Here is a 24,878-nt window from a genome sequence, read left to right on the forward strand (position 1 = left end):
TTAGTATTAGAAAGTCAAATTTAGGATATTTTGTTACATTTTTAATATATATTTTATTTTGTTATAAAATAAGTGTCACTTTATATTTTCAATGTAGATATTTGCTAAAATTTCTAATTTTATCCCTATTAATTAAATGTACTGACCAATAGAAAAAAAATGTATAATATATTAATTAGAGGTGAAATAGAAAATTTAATGATTTTCTTAATATGTGTGAAAAATCTTAGAATGACACTTATTATGAAACAAATGAAGTATTATATAAAAACTCATAATTAATAATTTTTGTTCATAAAAATGGAGGTTTTGTGATTCATCGTGTGTGTAAATGCTTCTGGGACTCTCCACACAGCATCCCCATTTTTGTGAGAACTTTCTTTAACTAATGAAGACTGATGAGTATTATTTTTGGGAATGTGACCCCATCACACATGTGCTTCTTGTTCTTTATATTGAGATTTGAGAACCATAAACATTAATGTCTATGGTGTATTTTTTTTTTAACGAAATTAGATCTCAAAGCTAAATTTAACTACTTCATATCCCTGGTTTAGAAATCGCTAGGCGCTAGTCGGGCGGATAGGGTGGGCCTAGCGCCTAGCGAGAAAATCAGAGATTAAACGGAAATTAATCGGGGACTAGTTTTAGGGTTAATTTATTAAATTTATAATAAAATAAGATATATAGTACTAAATATATGTATAATTCTGTTTATGTGAAAAGAAAAATATATGATAAAATATAAAAATATAGTATTATCTTTAAAATGACGGTAAACACATAAAAATGTAATTAAAAAAAATATATGATTTTAGTTAATAGTTTGTACATTAGTTATTGTAAAACATCATAAATTCGTAATTTAAATGTCTAAATAACAAAAAATATATATTTGATTTATATTTGGCTTTAAAAATAATTGGTATATACAAAATTAAGCGGGAAGTAGTCGGATTGGATGGTATAATCGGATAATCGATGCTAGTTATTAATCGAGGCGGAAAGGGTGGACCTAACGATTTTACGGAACGTAATCGGTGCTACGCGAGGATTTTTAAAACAGGACTTCATATTATTATATATGCAACGATGAAAGATACATCTATATATTATCATAATATAGTTTCTTGAAATAGTTAATGGAAATGAAAGTAGAAAATATATTTTTTTTCTTTTTAACACCAAAATAATTGTAAGAACTAAGAAGTCATGGACTTTGACCGCATACTTTTCGATCTGTAATGTTGTGGTACTAAATTCTTTCTTTTATTGCTTTCTGCAAAAGAACATGGTGTAAATGTTAATTAAAATTTATCAAAAAAATAGAACAGAAATGTTATTAAATTTTCTAATTTTCTAGGCAAATAAATTTTAAAGATAAAAGAAAATATGACGTCAAAAAAATTGTGAACTAGGATGTCAGATTAAAGAGGTGTTTATACTTTGTAGAAGTTAGGTTGGAGGTTGCGACAGCTTATGTGACTTTATTTAACCTTGAAATAGAAATATTACGATGATATAAACAAACAGATTTTTGTTGGAAAATGTATTTTTTGGAGTGCTACATTATACAATTATCTCTTCTAAGTGATCGACATATGAATGATCTAATATTAAGGCAAAGAATAAAGGGGATGTCTGAGTTAGGCACGCATGAGTGGCACGTGTGTACAACAGATAAAGCAATGGTTAATTTTCAAAGCCAAGTAAGCTCCTCCAGAACAACCAAGGTGTCAAAGAACCCTACATTATTACTTTATGTACCGTCAACGAACCATTTAGCAATTACACAATTAAGTTCTTACTATATTTGTTTACATGGCCAATAAATAATTAAAATACGTATATATGCATTCGTAGTTAAGTTCTTTTAGAATGTAGCAACAAAAGAAAAGTTCTTTTCGAATGGGTTTTGTTATATTTATATACGGGCGTCCATTTGAAATCAACCCGTACGTGATGCGCGCATCAGAAAAAATGGACAAATTAACCAGTTCTCCTACCAAACTGAAAACCAATTATTTTGTAATAATTTGTAATGAATTTACAAATCAGTTAATTAATAGTATATGTATAAATGTTTGGTATATGATAAGGGGTTGGACCTTTGGCGTATATGTTAGGCGGAGATAATATACGTATTCAACTCGTTAGTTTTATTTCAAACACACTCGATCGACCAAACCACCATTTTGTTACGAGACTACCCGATTTGGTTTTATATATGTGTGTTTTGCGTGTGATGTGCTCATACATGTTATTTATACGCACACATACTATATATATTGTACATACTTAAAAATATAATGTGCATGCGTACATATATGTATACGTTACGCCTAAATTAAATTCTAACAAGAGATCTAAATAAAATTGGAATGCAAAAGGAAAAGTTATGAAATAAGAATATATAAGGTTACATAGATATAATATGTTAAATGTATGAGTATGATTTGTCCTATATGTCATCGAGATTTCCTAACATCTGATACCTTAAACTCATTTTAAGAAACTTTTCTACAATAATACAAGTTTGGTAATGGGATAATACATAGGATACCTTTTAAAAATTTCCAGAATCTCGATGGACCTACATATATGAAAAAAAAAGAAAAAACAAAAACAAAGTGATGAATGTTTTTTTTCGCTTTATAATATAAGCTACAAACTATACAGATTGCTACAAACATCAAACTAAATATTATAAAACATGTAGTATTTATGCTAAAAATATATATATGTAATATTTATTTCCAAAGGTGGGTCGTCTGTACAACACAGATTCATAACTCTCTGGGTGTTTGATGTCCCAGAACTTATGATGAATTTGCATGTTATATGTCCGAGAATGAAATTTCATTTTTAATAATTATGATTTCATGACTTATTGAATCAAATAGATGGACATGGACCGGACGACGACATCATATCCCACCCACGTACATAAATTGAGTAAATATCTAGGATTTTGAGTTAGATTTTGGTTTAATTAAAAAAAAGGAGTGATAAAGAGTTTTGAAGAGCTATTTATAAAGAACTGAACATTATGATATTACTAGGAATTTAACCGCACTACGCGCGGTCGAATTGTTTTAAGAAATTTTACGTATTTTTAGTATATTTTATTCTTTTGGTCACAACATAAAAGTATGAAATTTTATAGAATTATGAGCTTTCATATATCAATGGTATACAAAAAAAATATAGACTAAAAAGGAGAATTTAGAAGAGCTGAGTTGGTTATTTAATATACATGATAGGTCTGGGCATTCGGTTAACCATTCGGTTTCGGTTCGGTTGTATTCGGTTTCGGTTATTTTGGATATAGTAATATAGTAACCATTTGGATATTTATGAAATTTCGGTTTAGTTCGGTTCGGTTTCTTTCGGTTCGGTTTCGGTTTGGTTATTTAAATAAATAACCATAACTAACATAAATTATATTAACATTAACCAAATAAACCAAATATAACCAAAACTAACCGAATATAACCAAAATTAACCAAATATACAATAACAAAAATACAAAAAAGAGAAAAATATTGATTCAATTTTACAAAATAGTATTTAACTTTGTAAATTCAAAATAATAACATTTACATATATTGATTATTTAAAATATTTAATTGTTTTGAATCTAGAAATAATTTATATTTTAAGTTTATTTTATAGTTTTGCATAATATTAAGTATATAATATTTGATATCTTCTAGGTTTTCGGATATTTCGGTTAACCATTTAATTGTCGGTTCGGTTCGGTTCGGTTTCGGTTAGTTTGGATATAGATTTTTACTAACCATTCGGGTATTTGAAGAATTTCGGTTCGGTTCGGTTTAGTTTTTTTCGGTTCGGTTTCGGTCGGTTATTTGGTTATCGGTTATTTTGCCCAGCCCTATACATGAGACTGAAGGGCCTCAAATTTTTCATCACGTTTTGTGAACACATTTTACATTTAAAGTTTTTATCTTTGTTCCACTTGGCTATTTTCCTCTCTTTAGAAAATCATTTCATTGGTTTGGAGCTAGTAAATTGAACATTTGTAATAAATTTAAATTCAAGCGAAAAGGACCAAAAGTAAGAACAACTAATAAATATTGAACCCAACTCATTTCTTAAGGGGTTTAAACTATGTCTTATGGAAAATATAGCAAAATAAGAAACTCATGAACCTTCAATATGCCCATATGTCTAATGGTGATTTGACTCGCTTCCCGGTCCTGATCTTTCTTAAAAAGGATGAAGACAATTCCATCTTTACATGACTCGCTTCCCGGTCATGAATTACTTTTGACCCTTGTACTTAAATTCTTTAGTAAACACTTCATTTCTTTCTGGATTAAAGAAAATCATATGAAAAGGGCAAGAGATTACTATGGAATTTGCATAATTGAGGACGTTGAGTGGATGACATGAACTCTGAGCTTTCCTGGCATAGGCTCGATTACACCACGACTGAATCATAAATTATTGCATGAAAATATGTATGCACAGTATTCAAGTACATGTTCACTTGAATATGTCAGAAGGAAACTAATAAACCTCCAAAGTGAAGCTTGAACTGGTTACATATTCTACTTTAGTTATAGTAGGATTAATTCGAAAGAGTGATAATAAGCAGGTTTTGGACATGAGGTCCTGAACTTAAGCATTTTTTAAGAGCAAAGTGAAAAGGTATTATACGCTTACAAAATTGGTGTACATCTAAAAGTCGGTTTAAAACGAAAAAGGAAAACTTGAGTCAGGTACGGGACTGGTCAATCTCGAATGAGGATCAGCCGATCCTGAATGCTTTTCTCTGGTTGCTCCATCTGCTTGCTAGTCCAATCAATCTTCACCAAATTTGCTCCAGATGCTTGTTTTCATCCCCAAAACACTCAGTTTCCTTCCAAAGTAGTCTAGAACTTGTACAGACTCACAAAAGACTAAAAAGACTCTAAAAGCACACTTTGACTCAATAAAAGACTCAAAACAAACCTAAAAACTATGGTTAAAACATATAAAATACAGACACATCACTAACCCCATAAACCATGAGGATTCACTTGAGCTTGATATTCATATGATCTTGTTCATTGAATAACCTGCACGTATGCCAATTGTTTCGTCTCATCTTAAAGTTATTTGATGTGTCTAAACATGTAAATGAGGCAATGGAAACCATACTAAAACAAAGGATATAACATAGTTCTTAACTCTTTCTACTATATACCATAATGTACATGGAAATTAAACAAAATCAAATACCGAGATATATAATATCATCTCGATTTTAGTATTCTTTGGAGAACTAAATTCTACATAGACATAACCATAGAATAAAATAATCTCTAGTGCAACATGGAAACAAATAGCTGATCTTGCTATGGATGTTTATGGATTCATGTAGCTTGAAGCTTGATAACGGATCATAACAGAAAAACTGGAAGACTTATTATTTAAAGACCCAAAAAGCTACCTAGGACGATGTAATATACTTTTATTATAAAAGCAGGTAAATTGCTCATTGGAGTTGTTACTTAGAGCCTCAACATTGAATATATACTGAGCGAACCATCAAAACCAACTACTATGAAATAAGTGGCCCCGACTTGAGCTATAACGGTAAAGCAGATATGTTATGGTAGGAGACCGAAACTATATACAAACCATGTATGACAGCATCGACACATGTGTTATGAGGAGGGATACTTACATCATACATTTACACATAAACAAACTTACATACATCTGATTTAAAAGAAGTAAAGAACCGAACAAAAATCTGATTAAGAAAGAGACATACCCAAATTTAGTGAGAGTATTTCACTCGGATCCTCTAGCTTCAACCTTCCTCTTTTCTGCAAATTAACAATTTCAGAGAATTAGATATAACTATTAATACATGTATACAATACACATATATAGATGTCCATACACATGTGATTATACTGATTCAAGCCAAAGATGAAAATCATATCAACAAAGAAAGGGTAAAGACCTTCATAACCCAAAAAATGACTAAAACCTAGCCGCCGTTCAGCAGATTGAACACTGAACATTGAAGAGAGAAAGGAAATTGTAAAGAGAATTTTCATCTAGTCTTATATAATCCATGTAAGTAAAGAGAAATTTCAGAGTAAAAGGAAATGGTAAGAGGCATGAAACAGGAGGAGATGACATTATACAGGACTTCAACTTACACCTATTGAAAAAAAAGTAGTGGAACTTCAATTGAAAGAGACAACATTGAAAGACTTGAATTACTGTTTTAGAGGAAGACGTTACGATGGAGAAGGAAGTCAGGGAAGACAGTGAAAGGGTGTGGAGGATTGCCGAGGGACGCTTCAGGTCGCACAACGGCAGACAACGGAGTGGAGCTTTCTCGAGAAATGTTTTATTTCAACATCATATAAAACATGTATTATTATTGGATTGGGGTTTTAGAGAAATATGAAATTGGGCTTTGAAAAAAATATGAAACAAAGAAAAATGAATTGATTAGTGGATTGTGTCAAAAATTTGGCCTTATTAAATAGAGGGGGTTGGGGGTTGCTGATGTGGCAGCATCAGAAATGAGTAAAATTAACTTTATATATATAGATTATTAACTAAGTAATGTAGAATAATATAAACTAAGTCGTCTTGGTCCAGTGGTAAAGGAAGAAAAATTTTGCCACTGGGTTCAAATAGTATTGGCCACGGGTTCGAATTTTAACGTAGTTTTCTCCGGCCAAAATATATATATATATATATATATATATAGAGAATAATAATATAATAGCTACTATAATAAGTATGTTTTTGGCGCAATGTCTATCTATTTTGTATGAATAATATTCGTATTATACTGTTAACATCACAATTGTCGGTTTTGATCACTATATAATTATGATTGCATGGCTAAAAAAAGTTATTTTGGGTAAATTTATAGTATATAGATGATTGCATCAGTATAATATAGAGATGTTTATTACTAGATGATACTATAACAACAATGTTTTAAGTTATTGCGGCAATATAGTTTTTAACATCGTTGAGAGACCTTAAATTAATGTATACTCAAAAATGGTATCTAAGTTTCCACATATTTTTCTTTGATGTAAAGAATAAGGCCATTTACTGATTCGTTGAGAAATAACTTTTGCTACGCAATGTAGATTGTTTTGGTTAAAACATCATTTTCCCCAATCTAAGCTATATTTGTAAGTAAATGTTTAAAAGTATTAAATTACAAAATTATCCGATAAATAGAAATTGTATCAACGTCAAACATGACCGTTTGATACTTTTCGGAAAATGATTTTTATCTTTTTAGTTTATCGGGACCAAGCTTTGTAGGCTGTGTTAACCCATTTATTGACTACAATGCCCATAAAAAAGGTTCGAGTATTACTAACTAAAGGAAGGACAGACATGTAATTTTCATAGCGTATCGATCACTGTTCCCTAATCCAAAAACAAAGTTTTTAATTATTAAGATCATGTTTCCAAATCTGTCGGTCTATTTTTTATAATATAATTGTATAAAAATCTGACTTAATCTAGCTTTCATAATTTTTTATTAATAGTCTATTTTTTTCCTACAATGCATAACAAATTTTAGTACATAAAATCATTTATTTTTATTTTTTTCGTATTACTAATTAAAACTTATCAACGATAAATAAAAATAGTCTTGATCACAAACAATTTGCAATGTAGTATATTATTATGTTGCCAGCCCACACATTTTTCACGAAATTATTATTTTGCACTGTTAATCTTTCCTCTATAAAAATTAATCAAAAACTCTGTTTTTCCGATAAATTTTATAAGAGATTCTTTTTTAATCGAATCTTATTGACTGATATACAATCTTAGTCAAAATAATGCCAGCAAAATATAGTATCTAACACTTATAAATGAATCATGTATTTAATATCTTGTAATACGTCACAAAAAAAAATTGAAACGTAAAGAGTTTCCTATACGATACAGAAAAATATTTAATTTAGTTGAAGGAAATGTAAGACTACTAAGGTGTTGACTGGTTCTCCCGCTACCTCCCGCAAACGCTGCGTTTGCGGGTGGTAGCGATTGCTAGCGATTAGAACCAATCACACAAACCGTTTCCAATCGCTTTTAATCGCTCTCAATCGCTCCCAATCGCTCTAAACCACTGAATTCAAAAAACTGCTTCTTGTAAGCGTTTGCGGTTGCGGGCGATTGCGGTTGGCTGTTTTTTTTTTGTAAAAGAAACTTAAAAGAAATCAATGATAATGAAATTTTTTTTTTGTTATATTTTCTATCTAACCATTTTACTCATTAAGGATGAGAGAAAATGAAATACGGATACGATTGCAGAGATTATAAAATAAAAAATTAGTAGAAAATAATATTCCAACCGGAAAACTTGATGTAAATTTAATTATCGTACATAAGTTCAAAAAAGTTAAATAAATATAATATTTCATCAGAAATTTAAGAAAATAAGATTATTTGTAAAAATATTAAAACAAATCACCAGTGACTCTTCTCAACTCTCGCTTGACCATTCCTACCGATGCAACTACTGACCCACGATCTAAGAGAAAAGAGAAAAGATCTACGATCTAAAACATATGTTTTGTCATTTATCAAATTACTTGATTAAATTTTTGGTGAAAAGCCAAATGCATAAAAGAATAATTATTTCAATATGAATTTCTTTTTTGAATAATTATTATTTTAATAAATTTTAATTATAAATCAAGTTTAATAAAAATTTTGGTGTTTTTAAACATTTATCTATTAGATATCACATTTATTATGTTCCAACCGCTATTGCACCTGCTGGTCAACCAGTCATAAACCTCCCGCAAACGCACCAATTTTAAACCGCTAAACCAATCGTTCAAAATGCTTAATAACGCTTAAAACCGTAAACGCTTGCTTCCACAATCTCCCGCAACCACAACCGCAATCACAGCATTTGAATCAGTCATGCCCTAAATTAAATTACCAAAAACGTAGTCGTACTTTATATTTTGTTGTTGTTGTTGATACAATTGTTTATTAGTCTCTCATCTCTCTTCTTTAGATCTTACTGTAATTTGCTTTTTCTATTTTTCTTTTTCTTTTGTCCCATTTATATAAAATCCACCGCTCCAGCTTAACGTTCGCGTCTTCTTCGCCATCTCTCTAAGTCGAACTCGCTCTGATCGACTGAGCCAACTCGCCCGGAGGATCAGTTATGTGATGATCGTTCCCTCTGCATTGTTGTCATGGCTAGCTAGCTCACGACGTTGAGTAACTCTGTTTTTTTTTTCTTCTTTTCTCCGGCGATCAATCCCTATAATAATACTCTGGAGGCGGAGATGTTTAAGTCAGCGAGATGGAGAAACGAGAAGAACAGGATCAAAGTTGTTTTCAGATTGAAGTTTCATTCGACTCAGGTACTGTTGTTGTAACTCCAGTTGTTGTTTTGTCTCTCTTCATCGATTCATTTTTTTTTTTTTTTTTTTTAATATTGGAGACTGTGCAAAATGAGGAATGGTAGGTAGGTGGGGTGGTGCGCACCGCACGCCTCTGCACGTCTCCCATTGAGAGCCTTAATTTGTATTTTGCTTAGATTTGAAACTTACTGCAAAACTGAGAAAATATTAAAAATCAAGAAATCTCAATTTGGTATGTAACACATTGTTCATGTTTGAGTATATAATCAGCTATCATTATTTTAGTGGTTTCTTGAAATGTTTTTTTTTTCTTCTTCTTTTGTTTAGTGATTTGTATTTTTAATTTTACGTAGGCGTCACAGTTCAATACAGAGGGATTGGTACTGTCTCTAGTTCCGGGAGATGTTGGTAAACCGACGGCGAGATCAGAGAAAGCTATAGTGAAAGATGGACATTGCAGGTGGGAAATCCCGGTTTACGAGACTGTGAAGTTTCTCAAAGATGCTAAAACTGGGAAAGTTAATCAGAGAATCTATCATCTCATTGTATCATCAACTACGCCGGTGAGAGTCAATCAATAGAGATTTCTTGATTCCAAGATTTGGATCTTTTTTTAGTTACTTATGTTTTTTTGTTGTGTGTGGGTGTGCAGGGATCTACAAGAGGTGGTTTGGTTGGAGAAACGTCAATTGATTTTGCTGATTATGTTGATGCGACTAAGACTTGCAATGTTTCTCTACCATTACAGAACTCGAACTCTAAAAAAGCTTTGTTGCATGTTAGTTTCTTCTTTTCTCTTCTCTCTTCTTTTCGTCTTTTTACTCTTTAATGCTTTGTCTTGACTCTTGACAGAGATATTAAGACACTGTTTTCATCTTAAAAGCTCTTAAGAGATCTCAGTTTTTTTTTTGTCCTTTTTCTTTTTAAAGTTTTGTAACCTTCGAGTCTTTTATCATTAATGGTCTTCTGATTTTTTTTAGGTATCTATACAAAGGCAATTAGAATTTGATGATCCTCAAAGGTGCATAAAACTAGACTCCTCATCTATATTGGCTTTTTAGTTATGTTTTGGAATTTTTAATGGAAGTGGCTTCTATGTTTTTGAGTTGTTGCAGAGATGTGGATGAATGTGAGACTCTAGGGAAAATGTCACAGGGTCAAGATTTGAAGTCACATTTGAGCATTGGTGATGGAGATGAAACTCGTAAAAGCGATTCACATGAGGTTTTTAGATTATTATAGCTGATTAAAAGAACAATGTGATTGGTGTAATGCAAGAGAGTTTGGATTTTCTCCTGACATCTACTGTCTTTGGTTTTGTAGGAAGGTACTTTTGGTAAAGCTGCTCGGTTTGCGGAACTGAGACGAAGAGCATCGATTGAATCCGATAGTACAATGTCAAGCACTGGAAGTGTCATTGAGCCAAATACTCCTGAAGAAGTTGCTAAGCCTTTGAGACATCCCACTAAGCATCTACTTCATTCAGCTAAAAATCTGTTTGAAGAGCCTCGTGTATCAGAATCCGAGTGGTCAGGAAGTTCTGATCATGGTGGTATCAGCACTGATGACTCTACCAATAGTTCGAATGATACAACCGCGAGGGACACCACGAGAAACTCTTCGGATGAGGACGAGGTAGAGAAGCTTAAAACCGAGGTTGCTGGTTTGACGAGGCAAGCAGATCTTTCTGAGATGGAACTGCAAAGCCTGAGGAAACAAATTGTTAAAGAGACTAAAAGAAGTCAAGATCTCCTCAGGGAAGTGAATAGCTTGAAGCAGGAGAGAGATACGTTAAAACAAGATTGCGAGAGACATAAAGTATCTGACAAGCATCAAGGAGAGAGTAAAATGAGGAACAGGTTGCAGTTTGAAGGAAGAGATCCATGGATTCTTTTGGAGGAAACGAGAGAGGAACTTGACTATGAGAAAGATCGAATTTTCAATCTTAGGTTACAGCTCCAGAAGACACAAGAATCAAACTCAGAGTTGATTCTTGCTGTTCAAGATCTTGAAGAAATGCTTGAGGAGAAGAGTAAGGAAGGAGCTGAGCTTCCTTCCAAATCAAGAACCTCTGATGAGATTCAAGAATCAATGAGAAGTGAGACAGATGAAGATGAGGATGGAAAGGCACTTGAGGACCTCCTGAAGAAACATGTGGATGCGAAAGATACACACGTATTGGAGCAGAAGATCACTGATCTGTATAATGAGATTGAGATCTATAAACGTGATAAAGATGAGCTTGAGATACAGATGGAACAACTTGCTTTGGACTATGAGATACTGAAACAGGAAAATCATGATATCTCATACAAGCTAGAGCAGAGCCAACTGCAAGAACAGTTGAAGATGCAATACCAATGTTCATCTTCACTAGTGGATGTGACAGAGCTTGAAAGCCAAGTAGAGAGTCTTGAAACTGAGCTGAAGAAACAATCCGAAGAGTTTTCGGAGTCTTTGTGCCGGATTAAAGAACTTGAAGCACAAATGAAGACTTTGGAAGAAGAAATGGAGAAACAGGCTCAGGTGTTTGAGGCAGACATCGATGCTGTTACGCGAGGTAAAGTGGAGCAAGAGCAAAGAGCTATCCAGGCCGAAGAAACTCTAAGGAAGACGAGGTGGAAAAATGCTAGTGTTGCTGGAAAACTTCAGGATGAATTCAAGAGACTCTCTGAGCAGATGGATTCAATGTTTACATCAAATGAGAAAATGGCTATGAAGGCGATGACAGAAGCTAATGAGTTACGAATGCAGAAACGTCAACTAGAAGAAATGATCAAGAACGCTAATGATGAGCTCCGAGCAAACCAAGCTGAGTATGAGGCAAAGATCCATGAGCTTTCTGAAAAGCTGAGTTTCAAAACTAGTCAGATGGAGGAAATGTTAGAGAGTCTTGATGAGAAGTCCAATGTTATAGAGAAACAGAAGAGGCATGAAGAGGATGTTACTGCAAATTTAAACCAAGAGATCACAATGCTGAAGGAGGAGGTTGAGAAACTGAAGAAGGACAAAGATAGCCTCGTGTTACAGGCAGAGCACCTGAGAGATGAACTGGAAAAGACGAGTGAATCGGTTATGGAAGCTGAGGCTTCTGTACAGAGAGAGAAAATGAAGAAGGTTGAAGTAGAGAGCAAGATCTCACTAATGAGGAAAGAGTCAGAGTCTCTAGCAGATGAGTTGAAAGCGGTGAAGCTTGTCAAAGATGAAAAGGAGACATCAATTTCACTCTTAAAAACAGAGCTAGAAACCGTGAGAGCTCAGTGCAATGATCTAAAACATTCTTTATCAGAGAATGACGTGGAGATGGAGAAGCACAAGAAGCAAGTGGCACAAGTGAAAACTGAGTTGAAGAAGAAAGAAGAAGCAATGGCTAATCTCGAGAAGAAGCTGAAAGAAAGCAGAACCGCGATTAATAACTTAACGAAGACCGCGCAGAGAAGCACCAACAACAACAAAGGAAGTCCTGTAGGATCTACTAAAGAAGTTGCGGTTATGAAAGATAAAATAAAACTTCTCGAGGTATATATATATATGCATCTAAAATATTTGGTATTCATGGCAAGGGTTGCGTCCCAAATGTGGTGACATTATCGGAGTTTGCAAGTCTAAGAGGGTAGATTATGTGGTGAAACTCTACTGTGAGATGGCTCATAACGGAATAGTTGGACCACATTCACTTATACAACATTCTTTATCCATAGTTATTGTCAAGTGGGCAAATTTGAAGTCACTCAAAAGATTAAGGTGAGAAAGTCTCATTTTCTGTGTGTTATCAGTTATAATAACGTAGCAGCAAACAATCATAATTAAACAGAGAAAGAGTCAGACCAGCTTTTAGGTGTAATCCATTGTTATGAGATGAGTTTGGTTGTGACACCGAAAGCTCTCTTGTAACTTCACACGGCTACTTCAGTGGACCATATATGCTGAAGCTTAGTTGTTTGTATTTGACATTCAGGTCTTGTTCTTCTTATGTCTTGGTTGAGTTAATCTCATCTGTTTATGTTCAGAAACAGTTGTAGTATCCAAAGCACATCAGAACTATAACATAAGAACTGTGTAGTATTTATTTTGGTTCAGTCATGACAAGTCTGACATCTTCTGAAATTCACAAACCAAAGCAACATGTATATTCACCTCACAGATGCTCTACCACTCCTCTTCTCTTGAGGAATAAATTGCTTTAAGAAAGCATATCGAGGAAGCTTTTGTCCAATCTCCCATCATGTAACATATTTGTGAGCAAGCCAAAGGTCGAAGCATCTCCAACAAACCCGCAACTCCTCATTTCTTTGATGAGTTCTGCTGATGCTGCTTTGTCACCATCTCTTAGATGTGCCCTGATCAGCGTATTATAGGTACCACTATTTGGGAGAATCCCATCTTCTTTCATTTTTCTGAACAAGGCATCTGCTTCTTGCATTAAGCTTTTCCTACATAATCCTGAGATCATTGTTGTGTAGGTTACAACATCAGGCTTCACTCCTTTAATGCCGAGGGTACAAAATAAATCCCATGCTTCTCCCACCTTCCCAGCCTTGCACATCCCATCAATCATAGTACTATATGTGACGATAGTAAGTTCCATTTCACTCTTTTGCATGTCCTTCAATATGACCAATGCTGTCTCTAGCTTCCCGTTATTACAAAGCCCATCTAATAAGATGTTGTACGTCATAATACTGGCAGGCACACGATCAGAAACCATCTGTTTGAATACCATTTGGGCATAATCACTGTCACCATTTTGAAAAAACCCTTGGATAAGTGTGTTGTAAGTGACTGTGCTACCAACCAATCCCCTTTGAGACATCTCGTGGAAGAGTTCCATAGCATCATCTACTCTTTTACACTTGCAAAATCCCTTTATCAGAGTATTATATGTCACAACGTTTGGGAGGCAATTCTTGCTAACCATGAACTCAAACATCTGCTTGGCCTCGTTTAGACTATCGTGCATACAAAACCCATAGATCAATGAATTGTAAGTGATAACATTAGGAGCTATGGACCTTTGGATCATCTCCTTGTGCAACTTTTCAGCCTCTAAAAGCTTCCCCTCTTTCGCAAAAGCATTGATCAGTGCATTGAATGTAACAACATCGGGATTGATTTTCCTCTCAATCATATTGCTGAGTAGTCCAGCAGCATCAGTCCATCTTCCGTAATGACAAAGGCAACTAATGAGGGAGCTGTAGGTAACAACATTAGCTCTAATTCCTTTGCTTTCCATTTCGTTGAACAGGTTTAGAGCTTCGTCCACATGTTTGTATTTGCAGAGACCATCAATGACTGTGTTGTAAATTACAACATCAGCCTCTAATTTTCCTTGTTCCATCCTCTTGAGCAGATTTAAAGCCAAATCAATATCACCTCTCTTACATATTCCGTTTACCACCACACCGTAAGTAACCAGATTTAGCTGACAGCCTTTCTCAGCCATTCGATCAACTAAAGCCACAGCTTCAGAAGCTTTGTTGTGGAGAAAAAGGCCATGAATTAGAGTGTTAAATGTAACGGTATCGGGTTGATATCCCATTGCCACCATGTGATCAACCAAAGCTACGGCATCCCAAATCCTATTCCCGTGACAGAAACCATTGAGCAGCGAGTTCAGCGTGACAACATCGAGCTCATAGCCGAGTTTCATCATCTTGCCCAAAACAGCTAAAGCAAGAGAGAGCTGAAACCGTCGGCAAAAACAGTTTATGAGAATATTGTAAGTATAGAGATTATGCGGAATCCCCAAATTTTGCATCTGCTCGCCGAGAGAGATGACAACATCAAACCTCTTCATCTTAGCAATAGCACTCGACAGTTTACTGAACTCAATGATTGAAGGGCGTGGACTAGACTGTACCATAACACTGAACAAACCAACAACATCGTCTAACTTTAAATCGCTCAGCCTATTTCTACTCAATTTCTCTCTGTAATCATAACAAGTAGTAGCAAAAGATCGTTCCGAACCGCAACGAGCAGTTCCAGGAGGAGTACCTTTAACCAGAGTATGCCGATGAAGATATCTCCTGCCCGTAATCGCAACTGATCTCCTCATCCTCTTCGATTGCTTCGAAAATGGCTTCTCTCCTCGTAATGAGACGATCCACACTAGTGGAGAGATAGAGAGAGCGTGAAGAGATCAAAACAGCAAAATCGCAGAATCGAATAAACCCTACAATCGAGAGCAGTCGGTTCGGTTCAATTCCAATTCGGTTACAAATGGTTTTCTTAAACCGGTCATTGCTCTTTAAAATTCTTCATTTCATTTAAAACAATTCATCTGAACCGGTCAACAAGACAATCAAATTGAACCGGTCAACAAGCCAATCAAATTGAACCGCTCGTACTGTTCTTCTTGTGCCATCAGTCTAATTGAAACACACACTTTGAGAGAGTAAACAAAATCAGGCGAACACAAAAAAAAAATGTTGGCTAGGGTTTTCAGATCTGAATCATCATCCTCCTCTGTTGGTGCTTCAGCTAGATTGATCAGCAGCAGCAGCACGAGATTCACTCATCGTCGCGTCTCCCAGAAAGGTATGGTTTCATCAAAGCGTCTACCTTTCGAAGGAGAGAGTTTGACATTAGGAAGTGTTTCTCATTATATCGAAACCTTAGATAATGCAATTGAATTGTTCGATGATATGGTTCGATCTCGTTCCTTCTATTCGGCTGTGGATTTCAATAAACTTATGTGTGTCATCGTCAGAATGAATCGTCCCGATGTTGTGATTTCTCTCTATCAGAAGATGGAACTGTTGTTACCTGATGATCTCTCAGTTGATATTTACAGCTTCAATATTCTGATAAAATGTTTCTGCAGCTGTCATGAATTGTATTTTGCTTTGTCCACACTGGGCAAGATCTGTAAACTTGGTTTCCACCCTGATGTTGTTACGTTTAACACGCTGATTCATGGGTTATGTCTCCAAGATCAGATTTCTGAAGCCTTGGCTTTGCTTGATCGAATGGTGGAAGAAGGTCATCAACCTAACCGGATAACTTACGGAACTATTGTAAATGGGATGTGTAAGATTGGTGACACTGACTCTGCCTTGAATCTGCTTAGGAATATGGAGGAAAGCCACATCAAACCCCATACTGCTATCTATAACTCTATCATTGATCGTCTTTGCAAAGACGGGCAATACAGTGATGCTCAGAATCTTTTCACTGAAATGCAGGAAAAAAGGATTTTTCCCAATGTGATTACTTACAGCTGTATGATACATTGTTGTTGTATCTCGGGTAGATGGAGTGATGCTGAGGGACTTCTCCATGATATGATTGAAAGGAGAATCAATCCTAACATTTTCACTTTCAATACTTTGGTTTATGCGTTTGTCAACGAAGGGAAGTTCTCTGAGGCTCAAGAGTTATACGAGGAGATGCTCCGTAGGGATATAAATCCTAATGCAGTTACCTATAGTTCAATCATCAGTGGGCTTTGCAAACGTAACCGTCTCGAGGATGCCAAGCGCATGTTTGACTTGATGGAAACCAAGGGCTGCTCTCCGGACGTAGTCACTTTCACTACTCTCATAGACGGATGTTGTAGGGCTAAGAGGGTAGATGACGGAATGGAACTTCTCCGTGAGATGTCTAGAAGAGGACTAGTTCCTGATATATTTACTTATAGCACTCTTATTCACGGGTTCTGTCAGGTGGGCGACCTTAATGCTGCTCAAGATCTTCTCAGTGAAATGATATCTCGTGGTTTGCGCCCTAATGTCGTAACTCATAGTATTGTGTTGCATGGTTTTTGTGTTAATGGTAAGCCTGAAAAGGCGTGGAAATTATTTAAGGCTATGCAAAAGAGTGGTATGGTCCTTGATATTCGTGCTTATAACATCATGATCCATGGAATGTGCAAGGCTAATAAGGTGGACGAAGCATGGCATTTATTCACTAGTCTCCCCCTCAGTGGTTTGCAACCTGATGTTCAAACTTACAGTATATTGATCAGCGCATATGCCAAAGAAGGGAACTTTTCAAGGGCTGAATATTTCTACTTGGAGATGCTCAGAAAAGGTGTAGTCCCCAATACTGTTACCTATACCTCAATGGTTGATGGACTCTGCAAACAGAACCGCCTAGATGAGGCCAAAGAGATGTTTGATTCAATGGCTGACAAGAGGTGCTCCCCCAATGTAGTGACCTTTACCACACTCATTAATGGCTATTGTAAGGCCGAAAAGGTTTACGACGGGATGGAGCTAGCCTGCGAGATGTACCAAAGAGGAATAGTTGGTGATTCAATTACTTACCGCATTTTGATTGATGGGTTCTATCGAGTGGGTGATTTTAATGGCGCCCTAGACATTGTCGAGGAGATGATTACCAGTGGTGTTTGTCCTGATACCAACACATTTTACAATATGCTGGTCGGTTTATGTAATAAGGAGGCACAAAATGCATTGGCAGTATTTGAGGATCTGTGCAAGAGTGTGGTATGTCCTCCACTCAATTTTGTCCAGTTTATTTTTGGCTGTAGGTTCTGCTGTAGCGTCAGAGGAAATTTGCTATTTAATGTCGAAGTCAGATTTAAGATTCAAACTCCAGATTCCTCTGACTGGTTTGGTGTGTTTGCTTTGCAGGGTCATCAATTGGAGGGTGCATGATAGAATAGAAGACTATTCACATTTTTGTCTTTAGCAGCAAAGCTTCCATGCCAATATTCTAATTTGATTTCTTTGCTGCTACGCATGATGCATATAAATGCAGGTTTTTGTAGATTCTGTTTATGATAAGTTCAATTTTGGAAATGTGAATATTCTTTTGATGTTTACTCTTTTCATGCTTATTGAGCCATTTCGGTACTCTCAGTCTGGAACTTGAGTTGTCAAAGTGGCTTCATCATGCAATGCTGAAGAAGCTTGTACCTTACCTTCTCTATGAAATTCAGGTTATGTTCTTCCCCTTATGTCTTAATTTTTGTACCATATTCAAGCTAAAAGTTTGACTATTGTACACCATTTTATGGATCTTACCTTAATTGGTCCTGCTGTTGTTGACTCATTGGGTTGCTCTGTATTTTTGTGGATATGTACTTGGAGTGATTCTTGTGTACCGAGTGCACTCTGTAAATTTGTAATGTCTATAGTTTAACATTATATCACCCTTAGTGCCTTCAATTTTTTGAAATGACCACTTCTCTTCGTGTTTCATGTGGACAGAAATGCTCCATATGATCTGGATGAGAAATCCAAGGATCTGTTGCAAGAACCAGAAGTGATTTCAGATATCATGAGCAATGGTCTAAGCTATTGGATTGAGAGCCCATATATACCATTGGCCAACCGTTATAGTTTCAGAACTGGAGGAGATGTATACTTGTTACATTGCATAGACCGGAAGTGCCATAGCCACGGACTTTAACAAGAACCCCAAAAATGAGCTAAACATTTCATATTACACATTTCTGATTTCGTACCTTTTTGATGTACTTCATAAAATATGTTATTGGCTTTTACACCCCCACATATAATTGTTATTTTTGTGTAATTTAGAGGAAAAAACATTATTTGAAAGGTAAGCGCTGTAAAACTTTCAAATCTTCTCCTTGTTATATATTTCAAAACAGGGTTGCATCAAAAAGTTAGTCCGGTTTCCGGTTCAATAATTAAGTACTTAACCTTAAGTAAACCGCTTTTCAAATGTGTCCGACTCTCTGTTTAGGGTTTAAGGGTTTTGCAATAACTCTGTAATTTAAAAGACTGAGAAAGGACTCGGAGCCCTATCAGCTCAAGCGATGCTGAGATCTATCATGAATGCGTCGACGATGAGGACATTTGTTCATGTTCAAGGTCATTTTGTAACTGCTCCTCCTCCTTCATTGATTCTTTGTTGCTGGAGACGAGCTTTCTCTAGTGCAAGTGATGATGATTACAGAGAGATATTGAGAAATGGGCTTCGTGATATCAACTTAGACGATGCTATTGGTGTTTTCGATGAAATGGTCAAGTTTTGTCCTTTCCCTAAGATTTCCGAGTTCAGTAAGCTTTTGAGTGCTATTGCTAAGATGAATAAGTTTGATGTTGTCATCTCTTTGGGGGAGAAGATGCAAAAGCTGAGGATTTATCATAATCACTATACTTACAGTATTTTCGTAGATTGTTTCTGTCGCTCCTCTCAACTCTCTCCTGCTTTAGCTACTCTTGGGAAGATAATCAAACTCAGTCATGAGCCTAGTGTACTCACGCTTTTTTCTCTTGTCAATGGTTTCAATGCATCCATCGATGCGTTTGTGAAAGAGGGGAAGCTTGTAGATGCTGAAAAGTTGTACAAGGAGATGATCCAAAGGTCTATAGATCCTGATACTGCCACTTACAATTCATTGATCAATGGGTTTTGCATGCACGATCGCCTAGAGAAAGCCAAGAATATGTTTGCTTTGATGGTTAGCAAAGGTTGTTTCCCAAATGTAGTGACATATAATACTCTCATTAAGGGATTTTTTAAGTCTAAGAGGGTAGAAGAGGGTATGAAACTCTTGGGCGATATGTCTCAAAGAGGATTGATGGGCAACACCGTCACTTACAACATACTTATCCAAGGGTTTATTCAAGCTGGCAACAACGATCATGCCCAAGAAGTTTTTGAACTAATGGGTTCTAGTGGTGTGCCTCCCAATATTTTGACCTACAACATTTTGCTAGATGGATTTTGTAGGAAAGGTTTAAAGCATGAAGCAGATGCTCTGTTTAGAAAAATGTAAGAAGATGGGACTCTCCCAAATGACTCCACATATAATACGCTGATCCGGTCACATCTTCAAGATGGTGACACAACCACATCAGCAGAGCTCATCAAAGAAATGAGGAGTTGCGGGTTTGCTGGAGATGATTCAACCTTTGGCTTGGTCACTAGTATGTTACATGATGGGAGACTGGACAAAAGCTTTTTGGACATGCTTTCTTAAACAGTTCAATCATCCTCAGAGAGAGAAGTTGTGTGGTAAATCAAAACTTTTGCTGCTAGTTTAATGACAATTTTTTTCTGCATATACTTTTTTGTTGCTGCTAATTTGCCTGCGTTTCATGAATTTGACGATTTAAATATTGTCCATGTAAGTTTCAGACAGGAGTTGATCCAAACACTTGTTACCGCAAGAAGATCAGTGGTTAGAACTCAAAGAAGCCCCCTTCAAGAAGATTTTAGATTTTTTAAAGATGTTTATGTCACTTCTCTTTGTACATATATATGTATTAGGGATCCGATCTCAATTTTAAATGACATGATGATCAAACTTTGAGGTGTGAAGACTTCTTTGCGGCTATGGGTGATGCATACATTTTCTTATGATAATTACTGTTTTCATGCTTCTGAGGACACAGAGTAGTTTAGGTAAACCCAAGCTGTCAAAAAGTGGCTTTGTCTTGCAATGCAGAAGCTTGTACGTTCTCTTTATAATTCTTTGCTGTGTTCTTCTTGTGTATCTTTTGTGCCATATTCGAGTTACAAGATTACTGTCTTAATGCCTTACAATGATTCTTGGACCTTTATTGGTTATGCTATTGACACATGCTCTGTATCGACCACACCCTGCTTCATACACTTATTTATATTATGAATAAACTACATATATAACATGTTATATAGTAATAAGCGCAAGCGAAAACAACAACCTCGAAGAGAAAGTAAAGTGCTTTAGTATGCACCACTTCTCTGATTATTTAGAGAAGGTAAGACAAGAAATTTAAAAAGAAAAAAAGAGAATACATACTGAAGCCAATCAAATTGCTTTGTCCATTAAGACACCATTCCATACCATTCAATTTGTATGTTCAGATTCTCGACGGTCACTTCTTGACGGATTTTTACCCTTCTTTCCCCTTGAACTCTTCGAGGGTACCTTCATCGAAGGCTTCTCCACATCACCCGAGATGTCAAGATGAACACCAGGATCATGAGTCTCGTACTTGGCCCCTATCATAATCGAATTGTTAACAGCTTGGAAGTTGCTATTAACGTAAGTGCTAAAAAAATCAAGCTCTTGATCTCCATTCTTATGGCCGTCTGCATGATTGTTGTCAAGCTCGGTCTTCATGGTGGCTCCAAGGTTTGATCCAGAAAGCGTGATGACCCTGATGCTATCCTCCTCTTCTTCGTATTGGCTCGTTCCTGCATGTGCCTTGTCTCCTCCTCCTCCTCCCATGTGGGTTAACGAAGAGATCATGTTCTTTAGGTCGTGTTCGAAATGTTGTTGTTGCCTGTGCTTCTCTGTTTCATCACCACCTCTTGACTCGTTTAGCTTCATTCTTTTTTTTTATCAACGGAAGCAAGAGATGAGATGACAAAGGCGAAGCAATCCAACTAATGCATATATAAAAGCTAGGAATGTGGTTTATATATACTTTTTAATGGGAATAAAAGGATGCCTTGTGTTGCAATTAAAGAATTGGATTTTGTCTGTTATTAAAGTTATAGAATGACTTTTCATTGAGTTCAAGAATATGCTTTTTTTTTTTTTTGCTGATTTTCAAAAATGTTAATTATTTATAAAAAATATATTTTTCAAGTTGGAGGTTTTTTTTTTTGAAAAATTGGAATTATTATTCAAGTTTTTTTGTTTGATAAAAGAGTCTCTTAAAGAAATTATTAATAATTGAAAAATGTTAGCAGCTTAGCCGGCCTAAACCAGCTTGGCAATAAAAATTAAACCGGAACTCTACCACCGGTTTATCAGTTTCTCTTTGCTCTGGGTTTGATGAGTCGTCGTCTATAGGGTTTTTGGAATCTGCAGAGCTCCTCAAATCAGCTGAAGCTGAATCGGAGACGATGCAGAGATCGGTTTCGTGGGCATTGGAATCGACGGCGAAGAGATTTGTTCATCGGAATCTTCAGGGGAAAGGTAATCCTAGAATCGCTCCTTCTTCCTTTATCTTTACTGCGGACGACGAGCTTTCGCTAGTGGCAGTGGTGATTAAAGAGAGATATTGAGAAATGGGATGAGTGATCTCAAGTTAGATGATGCAATTGGTTTGTTCGGTGTAATGGTCAAGTCTCGTCCTTTTCCTTCAATCATTGAGTTCAGTAAACTGTTGAGTGCTATTGCTAAGATGAGGAAGTATGATGTTGTCATCTCCTTGGGGGAGAAGATGCAGAAGCTGGGAATTTCACATGATATCTATACTTACAGTATTTTCGTAAACTGTTTCTGCCGCTGCTTTCAACTCCCTCTTGCTTTAGGTCTTCTTGGGAAGATGATGAAACTTGGTTATGAGCCCAGCATTGTTACGCTTTCTTCTCTTGTCAATGGTTTCTGTCACGGGAATAGGATATGGGATGTCGTAGCTTTGGTTGATCAGATGGTGGAAATGGGATATCAACCTAATACCGTTACATTTACAACTCTTATCCATGGACTTTTTCTCCACAACGAAGCCTCCGAAGCTGTGGCTTTAGTTGACCGGATGGCTGAGAAAGGCTGTCAACCGGACCTAGTGACATACGGTGTGGTAGTCAATGGACTATGTAAGAGAGGTGACATTGATTTGGCTTTAAATTTGCTCAAGAAGATGGAGAAAGGAAAAATTAAGGTCAATGTTGTAATCTACAGCACCGTCATTGATAGTCTTTGCAAATATAAACATTTGGATGATGCTCTCAACCTGTTCAACGAAATGGAGAAGAAAGGAATTAGAGCCAATGTTGTTACTTACAACTCCCTCATAAGCTGCCTTTGTAATTACGGACGATGGAGTGATGCCTCTCGACTACTCAGTGATATGATCAAGAGGAATATCAACCCTGATTTGGTCACTTTCAATGCATTGATCGATGCATTTGGGAAGGAGGGAAAGCTTACAGAGGCTGAGAAATTGTACAAGGAGATGATCAAAAGGTCTATAGAACCAGATACTGCCACTTACAATTCATTGATCAACGGGTTTTGCATGCATGATCGTCTAAACGAGGCCAAGCATATGTTTTCTTTGATGGTTAGCAAGGATTGCCTCCCAAACGTAGTGTCATATAATACTCTTATGAACGGATTTTGCAAGTGTAAAAGAGTAAAGGATGGTATGGAACTCTTCCACGAGATGTCTCAAAGGGGATTGGTTGCCAACACAGTCACTTACAACACACTTATCCAAGGGTTTTTTCAAGCTGGCGACTGTGATTATGCCCAAATGGTATTCAAACAGATGGTTTCTGATCGTGTGCCTGCCAGTCTTATGACGTACAACATCTTATTAGATGGGCTTTGTAATAACTGGAAGCTAGAGACAGCATTAATCATATTCAAGGACATGCAAAAGAGTGAAATGGAACTTAATATCATTACATATACTACTATGATTGATGGGATGTGCAAGGTTGGGAAGGTGGGAGAAGCATGGGATTTATTTTGTAACCTCAGTCTTAAAAGATTGAAGCCCACTGTTGTAACCTACACAACAATGATCTCAGGATTATGTAGGAAAAGATTAATGCAAGAAGCTGATGCCTTGTTCAGAAAAATGAAAGAAGATGGGCCTCTCCCAGATAGTGGTACATATAATACGCTGATCAGGGCACATCTTAGAAATGGTGACAAAGCTGCATCAGCAGAACTCATCAAAGAAATGAGGAGTTGCGGGTTTGTTGGAGATGCTTCGACCTTTGGCTTGCTCACAAATATGTTACATGATGGGAGATTTGACCAAAGCTTCCTCGATTTGCTTTCTTAAAACAGTTTCATCATACTCGAGAGAAAAGCTGTGAGGTGAATTAACTTTTTTTTGCATCTATTCAAACAATAAGTTATCGTAATATCAGGTCATTATACAAATATGAATGGTTATATTTTTTATTTCTTGCTAGGTTACGTACAAGAGTTGATGCAAACACACTTGTTGTCTTGTTGAGACAAGAATATCCTTCAAAGACAGAGAAGCTCCTATCATGAAGATTTCAAACATCAACTGATGTTGTAAGTTCCAATATTTTTTTCTTAATTAGGTTGATTGATTGTTATATCTTTGTTTCTCCCTTATAATAATGCAAAAGAATTCTGTGATTGTGATTTGAAATACTCTAGTCTAGTTTCAGATTTGATGGTGTAGTGGAACAGAGTTGATAACGAATATTGTATGTTGTTCTTTTTCTTTACTGCATATTAAGGGAATAATGCAATTCTATGATGAAAAAAATTTGGACAAATGGTGGAAATGGGATATAAACGTGATACATGGACGTTCAACTCTCTCATTCATGGACTTTGTCTCCACAACAAGGTCACAGAAGCGGTGGCTTTTGTTGAACGGATGGTGATGAAAGGCTGTCAACCGAACCTAGTTACTTACGGTGTGTGGTAGGTAGTAAACGGGATTTGTAAGAGAGAAGATACTGATTTGGGTTTAAATCTGCTATCACTTGTTGTATTGTTAACACAAGAATGGTTGTCAAAGTCAGAGAAGCTTCTATCATACGAAAGTTTCAGCCTTCAAATGATGTTTGTAATCTTTCATCTTTCTTGGGATTCAGTGTGGTAGT

General features: G+C 36.0%; 4 protein-coding genes and 1 pseudogene across 6 annotated transcripts; 3 read left to right on the forward strand and 2 right to left on the reverse strand.

Moving 5' to 3' along the window:
- Window positions 1–8,973: 8,973 nt before the first annotated feature.
- Window positions 8,974–13,502, forward strand: LOC104703958 (uncharacterized). Its single transcript, XM_087460108.1, has 6 exons — window positions 8,974–9,395; window positions 9,749–9,958; window positions 10,048–10,173; window positions 10,376–10,416; window positions 10,511–10,619; window positions 10,719–13,502. The coding sequence occupies exons 1-6, from the start codon at window positions 9,318–9,320 to the stop codon at window positions 12,978–12,980; spliced, it is 2,826 nt and encodes a 941-aa protein (XP_087316234.1). The 5' UTR covers window positions 8,974–9,317; the 3' UTR covers window positions 12,981–13,502.
- Window positions 13,503–13,578: 76 nt separating this feature from the next.
- On the reverse strand, window positions 13,579–15,453 carry LOC104703957 (uncharacterized). 3 transcript variants are annotated; one of them, XM_087460109.1, is made up of 2 exons: window positions 14,408–15,453; window positions 13,579–14,305 (listed from the first exon to the last, which is right to left on the reverse strand). In XM_087460109.1, the coding sequence occupies exons 1-2, from the start codon at window positions 15,451–15,453 to the stop codon at window positions 13,579–13,581; spliced, it is 1,773 nt and encodes a 590-aa protein (XP_087316235.1). The 3 variants fall into 3 exon arrangements, with proteins under 3 accessions (XP_087316235.1, XP_087316236.1, XP_010418350.2); XM_087460110.1 differs by having other exon boundaries at window positions 13,579–14,712; window positions 14,914–15,168; XM_010420048.2 differs by having other exon boundaries at window positions 13,579–15,453.
- A 370-nt stretch (window positions 15,454–15,823) lies between these two features.
- Window positions 15,824–20,319, forward strand: LOC104703956 (uncharacterized; annotated as a pseudogene).
- A 610-nt stretch (window positions 20,320–20,929) lies between these two features.
- LOC104703959 (uncharacterized) lies at window positions 20,930–21,718 on the reverse strand. Its single transcript, XM_010420053.3, has one exon. The coding sequence runs from the start codon at window positions 21,655–21,657 to the stop codon at window positions 21,172–21,174; it is 486 nt and encodes a 161-aa protein (XP_010418355.1). The 5' UTR covers window positions 21,658–21,718; the 3' UTR covers window positions 20,930–21,171.
- A 460-nt stretch (window positions 21,719–22,178) lies between these two features.
- On the forward strand, window positions 22,179–24,073 carry LOC104703960 (uncharacterized). Its single transcript, XM_087456450.1, has 3 exons — window positions 22,179–22,319; window positions 22,364–22,738; window positions 22,940–24,073. Exons 1-3 carry the CDS (start codon window positions 22,179–22,181, stop codon window positions 24,071–24,073), a joined length of 1,650 nt encoding a protein of 549 aa, XP_087312576.1.
- The last annotated feature ends 805 nt before the right edge of the window (window positions 24,074–24,878 follow it).

The sequence above is a fragment of the Camelina sativa genome, chromosome 7 (genome assembly GCF_030686135.1).
Source record: "Camelina sativa cultivar CO46 ecotype springtype chromosome 7, ASM3068613v1".
Lineage (NCBI taxonomy): Eukaryota > Viridiplantae > Streptophyta > Magnoliopsida > Brassicales > Brassicaceae > Camelina > Camelina sativa.

Bases quoted from the DNA above. Each gene is read 5' to 3' on its own strand.
- LOC104703958 (XM_087460108.1), top strand. From the start codon at position 9,318: ATGTTTAAGTCAGCGAGATGGAGAAACGAGAAGAACAGGATCAAAGTT. The intron at 10,417-10,510 runs GTGCATAAAACT...GAGTTGTTGCAG, and splicing joins GAATTTGATGATCCTCAAAG to AGATGTGGATGAATGTGAGA. The intron at 10,620-10,718 runs GTTTTTAGATTA...TTGGTTTTGTAG, and splicing joins GTAAAAGCGATTCACATGAG to GAAGGTACTTTTGGTAAAGC.
- LOC104703957 (XM_010420048.2), bottom strand. From the start codon at position 15,453: ATGAGGAGATCAGTTGCGATTACGGGCAGGAGATATCTTCATCGGCAT.
- LOC104703959 (XM_010420053.3), bottom strand. From the start codon at position 21,657: ATGAAGCTAAACGAGTCAAGAGGTGGTGATGAAACAGAGAAGCACAGG.
- LOC104703960 (XM_087456450.1), top strand. From the start codon at position 22,179: ATGCAGAGATCGGTTTCGTGGGCATTGGAATCGACGGCGAAGAGATTT. The intron at 22,320-22,363 runs GTGATTAAAGAG...AGTGATCTCAAG, and splicing joins AGCTTTCGCTAGTGGCAGTG to TTAGATGATGCAATTGGTTT. The intron at 22,739-22,939 runs GTTACATTTACA...GGAAAAATTAAG, and splicing joins TGGGATATCAACCTAATACC to GTCAATGTTGTAATCTACAG.